The sequence below is a fragment of the Phocoena phocoena genome, chromosome 3 (assembly GCF_963924675.1).
Source record: "Phocoena phocoena chromosome 3, mPhoPho1.1, whole genome shotgun sequence".
NCBI classification, from domain to species: domain Eukaryota; kingdom Metazoa; phylum Chordata; class Mammalia; order Artiodactyla; family Phocoenidae; genus Phocoena; species Phocoena phocoena.
Genome location: NC_089221.1, coordinates 55,767,630 through 55,780,295, shown reverse-complemented (window position 1 = coordinate 55,780,295; position 12,666 = coordinate 55,767,630). Strand labels below are relative to the sequence as shown.

General features: G+C 38.7%; 1 protein-coding gene across 1 annotated transcript in view; it reads right to left on the bottom strand.

The window, feature by feature from the left end:
• Positions 1 to 12,371, bottom strand: part of SLC30A5 (solute carrier family 30 member 5) — a 28,813-nt gene extending 16,442 nt beyond the window's left edge. Inside the window, exons 1-4 of the mRNA XM_065873495.1 lie at positions 12,285 to 12,371; positions 3,214 to 3,336; positions 1,415 to 1,481; positions 139 to 224 (exon numbers count right to left, since the gene is read on the bottom strand). Of these exons, the coding sequence (XP_065729567.1) occupies positions 139 to 224; positions 1,415 to 1,481; positions 3,214 to 3,336; positions 12,285 to 12,370 (362 nt within the window). The 5' untranslated portion in view covers position 12,371. The remainder of the gene's footprint in view (positions 1 to 138; positions 225 to 1,414; positions 1,482 to 3,213; positions 3,337 to 12,284) is intronic.
• Between the last annotated feature and the right edge of the window lie 295 nt (positions 12,372 to 12,666).

Here is a 12,666-nt window from a genome sequence, read left to right as displayed (position 1 = left end):
ATGAGTTGTACCCAATGCTATAGAAGTGAAAGAAGCATTTGTACATAACTGACAAACATTTGACATAAAACATAATGGCATAAAACTAATATTCAAAATGAAGAAACATAAACATTCAAAATATGCATTTCTATTTACCTTAGTGGTCCACAAAGAGTGAGGCCAAAAAACCACAAAAGTGAAATGATACACCCAGCAACTGCATGTTTAAATATTTTGATCCACTAAAAATGGAAACAAAAAATTAAAAATTTCAGTCATATGTTTTGCCAAATATCTCAAAATCTTAAATAAAATACATAGGGAAAGATAATGGTAACACAAATACTTTAATGGCCAAATAGTTACATATTTTAAAATTAAATAGAAATTATTAAGATCCCTTGACTAAATCTAGATTTGCAAGATAGTATTCTGTTTTTCATTTTCCATATTCTTGTCTGTTGCTAGATCCTGAAATCTTTTTCTATAGCGTACAATTTTCTGTTTTTTACAGTAGTTCTCACTAGTTTGCTAGGAACACTTAATGTTTTAGTTTTTAAATTCTTCTCCAGCAGGGATATTCAGTCCTTAAATTATTTGAAAAGAGAGGGAAAAAAGTTAAGATGGGGTTTAAAATATTAATCCTGTTTTAAAAAATGTTCTTGGTCTCTAAAACAGAGGTACTTAAATTCGTCTAATAAGAAATCATGGCACAGGTTTCTAAGTTGTGGCATAAAGCAAATATGTAGTAGGGTGTAACTACTGTCCAAAGAGGTGATAATATGAGATGATGCAGAATGAAGGACATTTCTGGTATGCATCCTGAACCTCAGATGCTTAAAGGGAATAATAGCGATGAAGAGGGTGACAGCTGATATGTACTGCATACACACCGTATGCCACGCACTATTTTTAGAACTTTACATGTATTAATTCATTTATTCCTTATAGCTCCATTAGGAAGGCATTATTATCTCCATTTTACAGGTAAGAAAATGAAGGTAGAGAAATTAAGTAACTTGCTTAAAGTAAGGTTTGTAATTAGAACAGCCATGAATTTGTCTGACTCCAGAGGCCTTGTTCGTAACCCTTATGCTTTATCTGCTTCCCAGTGACATTTATCCTAGGCTTGTGGGCATGTCTACATGTCTGATTTGTAAATCTTTTCAGCATATGGATCCTGTATTAAAAAAATAATTATATGCACGCTTGAAACATTTTCTACCCTCGTCTACATTTTTAAACACTTCATTATCTTAGCACTTTAGCATTTACTCTTAAAGCCTCAGTTCTGAAATGCTAAGTCAAGGGCAAGTTAACTCTGGAAGTGTTCTGCTGAGCACTTAAAATCATTCAGTAAGTACCCTGATCAAGGAAAGAACACTGCCTCCTGGTCCACTGCTAGGACAAAAGGATTCTGCAAAAGACTTACCTGGCGTTTGGTAATACTTTTCCCAGAAGAAAAAGGCTTTTGAAACAAAACCATAAAAAATGCAGTCCTGTGAATATTGAAACATTAATATATTAATATTAATCTTATATACAAGGTGTGGTTTTAAGTAAAGACACTTAAACAAATATACTAGAATTTGAAGGGTATGTTAACCTCTAAAGAAAATATACTAGAGAACAATATTTATTTTAATAAGGCTTCCACTACAATATTTTGGGAACTCTTCTTTCTTTTGTATCTGCCTTCAGAACCAGTTTACAAGCCATAAAAGAAGTCTCAATATTTTTTATACTTTACTAAAGAAAATAATTCCTATCTTCTCTAAAACAGTAATAACAAATCTTGAAATAGAAATGAAGAAAGTACTAATCATATATCCCTACTTTTCATATTCCCAAAATAGTTATATAAAAATATATTCAAGTGGTGCTAAAAATTTTCTAGTCAAGAATCACTTTCCATAATTACTAAAATTGCCAGAAGTCTAACAGATTCTTTTCTTTTTTTTTTTTTTTGTCTGAGTTGGGTCTTTGTTGCTGCGCACGGGCTTTCTCTAGCTGCAGCGAGCGGGGGCTACTCTTCATTGAGGTGCGCAGGTTCTCATTGCGGTGGCTTCTCTTGTTGCAGCAAGTGCGCTTCAGCAGTTGTGGTGTGCAGGCTCTAGAGTGCAGGCTAAGTAGTTGTGGCGCATGGGCTTAGTTGCTCACAGCATGTGGGATCTTCCATGGACCAGGGATTGAACCTGTGTCCCCTGCATTGGCAGGTGGATTCTTAACCACTGTGCCACCAGGGAAATCCCTAACAGATACCTATTAATACAGAGGTTGGTCACTATCAATCTCAAGGTCCAGAGAATCTTTACTTAGAGAGAATTTCTTACTAGATGCAGAATAGTGTAAAATTTATACTGTAAGGGGACCCTATACCATGAAGGGACATGTAGTGAACACAGCCCAGCATGGTTTAACTTGGAAAATAAGGGACATCTGTGCCAAGACAAGTCTCAGGTGACATTCTATGCCTGCTGGAAGGTTAGACTATGCCAGTAGGATGGTCTGGGAATCCCTAGGGTCCCTGAGGCCCTTTTAGGGAGCTGTGAGATCAAACTATTTTTTTCTTAAACATTAAAAAAAATTATTTTAAAAATATTTATTTTTTATTTGGTTGCACTGTATCTTAGTTGTGGCTCATGGGCTCCTTAGTTGTGGCATGCATACTCTTAGTTGTGGCATGCATGTGGGATCTAGTTCCCTGACCAGGGATTGAACCCGGGCACCCTGCATCGGGAGCTCGGAGTCTTAACCACTGTACCACCAAGGAAGTCCTGAGATCAAACTATTTTTACAGAAGTATTAGGATATTATTTGCCCTTTTCACTCTTATTCTCTCAGGGGTGTATATTAGAGCTTTTCAGAGGCTAGTTCATGTGAGATACTGCAACAGACTGAATACTGACTCAGATATGGGGATCCAGCTGTATTCTATTAAGCCAGACATTAAATTTGCAAAAACCTCATTAACACAAACTAAAGCAAAAGCTGATGTTTTGGCAAGCTAACAGAATATGACAATCCTTTTTTTTTTTTTTTTTTAAATCCAGTCTCTTGGTACCTCTAACCTTAGGTATTCTGTCTTTAAAAGAAAATTATCAAGTACTTGTCAGGAGGAATAAAATGCACAAAATATTCTATGTAAAACATCCTAAAGATACTCAGTTAAAACAGGATTTTCAAACAAATTAAAAAACATTAAGGAAAAAAAGAACCATACACACTCACCCAAGTTTTAATATAAAAATAAACTGAACAATGTGAACTACTTTCAGGAGGTCATATGATTCAAAAAGCCCCACAGCCTTCAAAACTTTAGTGACACACAGTAATACAATATATTTCGTTAACCTGAAAAATAAAAACAGAAACAAGTTTCAGTATCATTGAAATCACAAAGAACTCTGTCATCTTTTTTTTCTTATTATACAAGTAATAGGGGTCTTTATGAAAACCATAAATATAAACAAAAAATGAAACAAACAAAAACTCAACTCACCCCTCCACGTGATAACTACTATTAACACTTTGGTATATATAATTTCAGATATTTTGCAATATACATGGACGTATAATGTATGCATAGATACAGTCTATTAAAGAAAAAAAGACCAAACTAAAAATAAAAATGTTCTTGATTGAGTTGCCTCAACTATTTTCTAATGTGCTTTTTAAACAATTACTCCAAACAAATAAAGGAAATAAAACCAGAAACCAAACCATCTGTCATGAAACGAGACTATAATATAGGAAGGGAGGGGGGAATGGTGAATGCCTTAGGTTTACCTTTCCTCTGCTTCGCTAACTGACTGCAGTGAGTCACAGTTGAAGTGACCTGACCTACAGAGTCCTGAGAAAGTTCAGGAATCTGAAGCACCTCAGAAAGGGTGTGGAGAGCTGCAAAGAGGAGGATCATTAGGAAGTCTGCCAGGTAGTTAGGTTCCCAGAATTCCACCCAGCACAGCCAGGCAACCATCCCTCCTAAATCATGACAGGACAAGAGCTTCGCCTTTGGAGAAGTCTAGACATAAGGCAAAGGGGAAAAGAGGGATGAAGTGTTGGACTAAAATCATGGAGATTAAAAGGAAGTTTCCCTTCTTAACCCCACCCCACCTGCCTTCCCTCATTTAACTCTGACATCCTAACTGCCAGGCTTCAATCTCCCAGCAGGACAACCCTTCTCTGGAGAAGCCCACCAGGGGACAAGCCCTATACAGGTCTTCTAACTAGCTTTTTGGGCCTCACTCAAATAAGAATGGCCAAATATGGATAATCAATCCTTTACGATAAGCCTATAATGAGAGACCAAACAAACTAAAACAGCAAAGAAATTTAAAAGATACAGAGATCACAGGGAATAGCAGAAAACAACGAAGAACTAGAAATAATATTCTTGGATAAGAAAGAAAAGTTCATCCATGAAAAAATTAGGCTGCCATAAAAAGAAACGAAAAAGAAGCTCCTGAAAGAGCAATCAGAAAACAGTGAAGAAATTATCTCAGTTTTCTAGCTTAGTAGTCTTCTTTGGTCATATACCTCTAGTAGTAAAAAAAAATTTTGCACCTGAAACCGATTATTTGTACATTACAAACATGTACTACTCTCCTGATATGTTATAAAACATACACAAATTAGAAATGAAAAAGAATGAGATAAAAAGGTGAGAACTTCTAATATCTCCCCCCAACAGATCATCTTTGCAAGTCATTCAGGAGACTACTTTCTAAGTTTATATCTAACAGGTGTTAATACCTTAAAAAGGAGATAAAAGGGATGTCCAAAGCCAGCACACCAGCAGGAATGAGAAGTCTCTACCAATGGGAGAAAAGTACAAAAAAGCAAACACAGGAGTTTAAGGGAAACCTAAGTCATTCAAATAGCAGTTAAAACAATTTGATATGCAATGATATCAATGTATGTAGGATGGTATAAAAATCAATGAGTGTGAATCATTAAGTCCCATGGCACTGAATCAACAAACAGCAATCTGCTTAAGAAGGCATGAAAATATATATATTTTTGGAAGATTTTGATGCAACTACGAAAATAAATTTCAGTCCTTGAAAGAATGAATCTCAGCAATTCCAACATCTTCACTGTCTGATGGCTCATTTTCTGTTTTAGTCCAAATAATATCATAGTATATTAAAGAAACTCAGATTTGGAACAAAGTGGTTTTTCTTTTCATGAACATAATCTGGGGGGCTTTTTAATAGTGCAATCTGGGAGTTTTAACAATGTGAAAATTAATCACCAAGAAGTTAATAAAAATGTTATTGTGGAATAAAGTAAGTCAAATCCTAAAGCACATAAGTTCCTACTTAATTTACCTGGAGAATAGTATAGACACTGAAATTTCTGTTTAAAAGATCAAGCAGATTTTCTGGGGTGATAAAAACGTCCTATAGCTTGATTATGTTGAAAGTTACATGGGTATGCATTTGTGAAAAATGAAAACTGGTACCTTTAAAATCTATGCATTTTATGGTAGGTAATTTTATCTCAATGAAAAAAGGAGTATTGGAAAAAATAAATAAAATTAAAATTATGGCTATGATAAAAATCGAGCATATTTTGTTTCTGGATTGCTTGCAGACTGGCTGAAAACACACAGTACAACATGAAAAATCTACCAAATTTCTAGTAATTGTCTAGGTATTTACTAGAAAGTAAATGTATATATGCTAGAAGAAACAGAACACTAATATTTAAAAGCTGCAAAACACCTTAGAGATTCTCTAGTCCAATTCCTCTCATGTCACAGATTGGGAAGTTGAAGTCCACAGAGTTAGCTAGGGTCAAGTCCATGTCTCTTAAGTATGCTCTTTTAATATGTCACACAGAAAACCAAAGTTCATCCAAAAGGCTTTGAGGATTCCCATCTTCTAAACTGTTCCCAATTATACATTCACAGTGGCCCACATATAGGGTAAAATAATCTTTAAATATGAAAAACAAAATGCATATTAAAACCTAAGATTAATGTCGATTTTGGCCCATTTAAGCTAGAGAAAAAAGTCAGATAAACTTAAGTAAATTAACTACATTAATGTTAATTAAATACTCCAGTCATGGTAGCAATTTATAATTAGCAAATAAAAACACTACTCTTGAGCTAGAAATCTTTTGTTTATTCAGTTCTTAACCCAGGGACTTGCATATAATAAGTGCTCAGCAAATGTTTACTAAATGAAAGAATGCGAGTTCTACAATTACACTTGTGTGATACAGTACTATCTAGCACAATAATGTAGATAGTGCAGTAGTACAGTACAGAGCTGGCAGTCAAGCTCCTGGCAATTTAAACTGTCATCAACCCAGTTATGGATTCAGAATGAAAAACACACATCAAGTAGAGAGAGGAAAGCTCAAAACCTCAAGTGCTTCACTCCTTAAGTTCTTAACTAGGTATAAAATTAAGCAGCAGGATAGAAGCAAGGACACAAAAAACAATACTGTCAACAAGACAGGGAGGGAGAAAACAAAGACCAGGAAAAACTGACAAAGGTACATTAAAAATCACAGCAATCTGGGGATTCTTGAGGTCAGCAAAGAGTCTTGTATACCCTCATGGGGCTACTAAGCCATTCTTCAAATATTCCCTGCTCACTTACTATGTGCCAGATGTCATCTGGGGCTAATGAGACCTGTCTGTCAGGGTGGTTTCAGGTACTACGGCCTTCCGTCTTCCTGATAAAAGGGCCTGAGGCAGGTGGAACTAGTTCTGCATTCTTTCTGACTTCAAAGGAGGACTTTTATCTAAAATTTATCTTAAAAATATTATCAACATGTTAACATTCTCTAGAAAATGTCATCCATTTTATAATAAGCCTGAATATGAGAGCCACACTTGGGATGGCAGAGAGCAAAGACCAAGAATCTGGTCCCAGATGGTACTGCTGAGGGGCTGAACAAATACCAGCAACCTCTGGTTTCTTTTATGTGAGAAGAATATATCCGTATGTGATTAAAGCTCTCTTAGTTTGGTTGCTCACAACGAAATGCACTTCTAGGTGTTATCCAAGAAACTAAATGTGTAACAGAGGCCCTGCCCTCAAGGAGTTTGAGGTCTAAGGAAGACAGGCAAGAAACAAGTATTTATGTGACCTAAGTTAGTAGCAGAGATCTAAAGGAATAGATGTGGAAGTAACTAACTGTAACTAGGGAAGTAAAAGTCATCTTCAGAGTCTGAGATGTCTAAGTGTGTATTAAAGACTAAGTAGAAAAAACAAACAACCCAATCAAAAAACGGGCAGAAGACCTAAATAGACATTTCTCCAAAGAAGACATACAGATGGCCAAGAGGCACGTGTTATTGCTAATTATCAGAGAAATGCAAATCAAAACTACATGAGGTATCACCTCACACCAGTCAGAATGGCCATCATCAAAATGTCTACAAATAGGGCTTCCCTGGTGGTGCAGTGGTTGAGAGTCCGCCTGCTAATGCAGGGGACACGGGTTTGTGCCCTGGTCTGGGAAGTTCTCACATGCCGCAGAGTGGCTAGGCCCGTGAGCCATGGCCGCTGAGCCTGCGCGTCCGGAGCCTGCACTCCGCAGTGGGAGAGGCCACAACAGTGAGAGGCCCGCGTACCACAAAAAAAAAATAAAAAGTCTACAAATAATAAATGCTGGAGAGGGTATGGTGGGGATGTAAATTGGTGCAGCCACTACAGAGAACAGTAGGGAGGTTCCTTAAAAAACTAGAGTTGCTGGGGAATTCCCTGGTGGTCCATTGGTTAAGATTCCAGGCTTTCACTGCTGGGGGACCAGGTTCGATCCCTAGTCAGGGAACTAAGATCCTGCAGGCCACATGGTGTGGCCAAGTAAATAAATAAATTAAAATGTAAAAATCAAACAAAGTTGCCATATGATCCAGCAATCCCACTCCTGGGTATATATCCAGAAAAGATGAAAACTCTAATTGAAAAGATATGTGCACCCCAATGTCCACAGCAGCACTATTTACAATAGCCAAGACAAGGAAGCAAGCTGTGTCCATTGACAGATGAATGGATAAAGACGATGTGGTACACACACACACACACACACACACACACACACACACACAAAATGGAATATTACTGAGCCATAAAAAATCTCTCCCCAACAGATCACCTTTGCAAGATGATGCAGCAACATGGATGGACCTAGAGATTATCGTACTAAGTGAAGTAAGTCAGACAAAGACAAATACCATATGATATCACTTATACATGGAATATAAAAAAAGATACAAATGAACTTATTTACAAAGCAGAAACAGACTCACAGAGAAAACAAACTTATGGTTACCAAAGGGGAAAGGGGGGTGGGAGGGATAAATTAGGAGTTTGGGATTAATAGATACATGCTACTATATACAAAATAGATAATCAACAGGGACCTACTGTATAGCACAGGGAACTGTATTCAATATCTTATAATAATCTATAATGGAAAAGAATCTGAAAAGAATATATATACATATAACTGAATCACTTTGCTGTACACCTGAAACTAACACAACATTGTAAACCAACTATACTTCAAGTTAAAAAAAAGAAAAAGACTAAATAGAATTACGAAGCAAGTAAAGGGAGGGGGAATTTCAAAGTATGGAGAGCAGCATACGAAGAACGCTAGTACTGGGACGGACCTTTGAAGAAAAGCTCGGTTCACCAGATTACAGATAATGATCAGAAGTCATCAAGAAAAAGGTAAACTATATTTAATATACTTGTTTAAAAAAGATGGGGCAATATATAAAATTATTTCTAAATAATTTTTGTTTAAAGTATTAACAAAACTTGGGCTTCCCTGGTGGCGCAGTGGTTGAGAGTCCGCCTGCCGATGCAGGGGACACGGGTTCGTGCCCTGGTCCGGGAAGATCCCACATGCCGCGGAGCGGCTGGGCCCGTGAGCCATGGCCGCTGAGCCTGCGCGTCCAGAGCCTGTGCTCCGCAACGGGAGAAGCCACAACAGTGAGAGGCCCGCGTACCGCAAAAAAAAAAAAAAAAGTATTAACAAAACTTAAAAATTTGGCACTTTAATGGCAAGATTCAGTCATATGGAACATTAAGTATAATATTTCTTGACAATATTATTATTATGAAATTTCTGATACTTTATTCCCCTTTTAAGTTCTAAAAAACAGATTACAAAAGTAATTCCTGAGTAGTTGGTTGTTATCAAAGTTTTAAAGAAAACCATTCCCAATTTCCTCCTCATAGGTGACCAACTGGGGACATCCTTCCACACCTTTTCCTTTGCACCTGCACGTATGGACAAGCACTTATTTTAGATACACTCACGTATTCACCATTGTACATATATTTTGAAATTGTTATGTGACTTTTCATGTAATATATAGTGAAGATCTTTTATCATTATTAATTAGGAAAATTATTTTAACATTTAGCTAAAAGGTGAATACTTTGATTTTTAAAGTGTCAATTAATGAAGTCTTCCTGTTGGGCTAAAGACAAAACACTAGCTAAGGCCAAATAACCATATACTAATAAGTACACAATCCTAGTTCATGTTGTGGAGGAAAACATACTAAGGGGGAAAGCTGGGGTGTGAGGAAGGGAGGCTCTTAAATGGGGGCAGTGGCCCCTGAGCCAGTCACTGACTCTTTGGGCAACTTAGCGGGATCCAATCCACTCCCCCTTAGTACCTGAGATGGCTTATATATCATTATCTGCCATTAACTAGTCTCATCAAAAGTATCACTGGTATTTTCTGTGAAGGGTTAGAAAAATCTCTGGTTCTTTAAATCTGAAATTACTGAAATTTGAGTTTGGGTTCAAACCTGTTTCTTGGGATTTGCCCACTGTAGCAGCTCACAGTTCTCCAGTTAAAAAAACAAATTCAGTGTATGTAATTCAAGCTTGATACATTCAATAAATATTTAAGTGTCCACTGTGTAGAAGGCGCTATAAATGAAGTTTGAGGTAACTGACTCCCAGATTAGTTACTAGGTGTGTGACCTTGGGAAAATTACTTTTCTATGTCCCAGTGACCTGATCTGAGACAAGGATGCAACTAATGAGTCTGTAGTGCTGTTGTAAGGATTAAGTGAGATGCTGCACGCAAAGTACCTGGAACACAGGAGGTACTTAATAAACGCTGGCTGTCACCCTCTGCCCTTTCCTGCAAAGAGGACTTATTGAAGCCAACATAGAAACATTTTTTTTTTTGCAGTATGTGGGCCTCTCACTGCTGTGGCCTCTCCCGTTGCGGAGCACAGGTTCCGGACACGCAGGCTCAGTGGCCATGGCTCACAGGCCCAGCCGCTCCGCGGCACGTGGGATCCTCCCGGACCGGGGCACGAACCCGTGTCCCCTGCATCAGCAGGCGGACTCTCAACCACTGCACCACCAGGGAAGCCCAACATAGAAACATTTAAAACAATTCATATTTGTGAATTCAGGAATAAAAATATCCACAATTAAAGGATCTGTTAATTAGCTTTTGCTGCAGATTATAACCATACTTTGAGTTTTAGTCTACATAAAGGAAAACTCTTGCAACCTGAAATCTATTCAAAATTCAACCAGTCCTGATTTGAATTTGATTCTGCAATGAACTACAATAGGAGGGCAGCTCTGCTAAGCAAATAATGAAAATAAGACGTTAAAGGACTGTTGACCACATCTAAGATAATGAGCTCTTGAGTAAATAAAAATTTTGTATTACTTATTTAAAAATAATTTCAAGTGACAGAAAAGGTGCAAGAATAGTACACTCTTTACCTAGATTCTCTGATTGTTACATACTACCTTATTTGCCTTATTATCTCTCTCTAAATACAAACTTTTTTTTTCCTGAACTATTAAAGAGTAAGTTACATACATCATGCTCCTTTACCCCTAACTACTTGTATTCCTAAGCCCATGAACATCCTTTTATGAAATCAGTAGAGTTATCAACTACAGGAAATTTAACATGGATATACTTTTATCTAATCTATGGTCCACATATCAGTTTTGTCAGTTGACCTAGTACTATCCTTTACAGCATTTTCCTCACTATTAAATCTACACCAGAATCACCTATTGCATTTAGTTGTCATGTCTCAGTAAATAATACCTGATAGGCATTGTTTTTTACAAAATGAGTTGCTCAAAATAGACTAGAAAATTAAACTTGTAACTACAAAAAACGCAGCTGATTTAACTTCTGTTCCAGCATTTCACACAAAAATAGTTATGTTAGAAATGGTATTTCTATAGTTCTGAAGAATTTACTGAAACAAGCATGTCTCAGTAAATAATACCTGATAGGCATTGTTTTTTACAAAATGAGTTGCTCAAAATAGACTAGAAAATTAAACTTGTAACCACAAAAAACGCAGCTGATTTAATTTCTGTCCCAGCATTCCACACAAAAATAGTTATGTTAGAAATGCTATTTCTACAGTTCCGAAGAATTTACCGAAACAACCATGTCTCAAAAGACCAAGAACAAAAAACACTGAACTAATCTCATTAATCTTATTAAATATAAAGGCAATGAAAACCATTAAATATAAAGGCAATGAAAACCAGTTCCAACCAAACTGTTGGGCCATATTTTACACATCTTGCGACACTACCTCAGAAATTAGGACAGGTCAAGAAGGACACAATGGAAAGTGATCACTGTAATTACTTACCTCTTGGGGGTTCGTGGGAACACTGCGGGGAGGGGGGTAATGGGGACTGTTTCCTTTTTATTCTACGAATTTCTGTACTGTTTGAATTTTTTGACCATGAGCACACATGTCTTACTTAATAATAAAACAAAATAAGCGAAGAAAGGAAAAGAAAAACTAGATGGCGGGGTGGATTCTTGTTTTGCGAGGTTAACCTGAACATCAAAGTTCATCTGTTTGTACTTTTGGTTTCTTCGCCTGAAGAGATGATGGTGACCCTTCCTTTAACTTACACAGGCAGACATCAGAAAGGTTAAGTATCACCAAACTACTATTTCAGGTAGAAAGAGCTAACAGACATGCTTCTCATGGGTCAGAAAAACCTCTCACTTGAACTGGCTGGCAGTTCTAAGGTTAACGGTCTGCCCTGAAAACCAGAAACTCAAGCAGAACCTTCCCGGATCTTAGAGCATTCATTCTGCAGCGGGGAATGGCGGAGCCAATGAAAGCTGTCGCTGGAGGGAGTACGGAACCGAGGAGGGCGTTCCGGGCTGTCAGCCGGACTGGAGGGACGCCGGGCCCCGCGCGCACCCGGGAGGGTCCGGGCAACGTGTGTCCGGAGCTGTCGGGCAGGCGTGGGGAGAGAGCGGCTCCGGAGGCGGGAGCCCGATCGGTCCCTTACCGAGCGCTGGGCACGTCCACCGGTCCGAGGCCGCCGCTGCCGCCGCCGGGGCCGGCTAGCACGTCCCCGCCGTATTTCTCCTCCATCCTGGGGATCAGGAGCCGCCGCCGCTGCCCCCGCTGCGGGGTCTCCTCATGTCTCGCCGCTGCCGCGGAACACCGGGCGCAGGCGCGTCACTCCCCCATGCCAGCGGCCCCGTCGGGTCCCCGTAGGCCGGGCTGCTGCCGCTGTCTCCGGCTCCGACTCACAGGCACACGCGCGTCGGGACTAGGCCGCGGACAGTTCCGGCGCCGCCGGGTTTCCCGGAGGCTCACCGCATCGGACGGGGCCAGCCACGTCATCGGGCCCAGCAGCCCTCACTCTCGGGGGAGTGCCCGGCCCT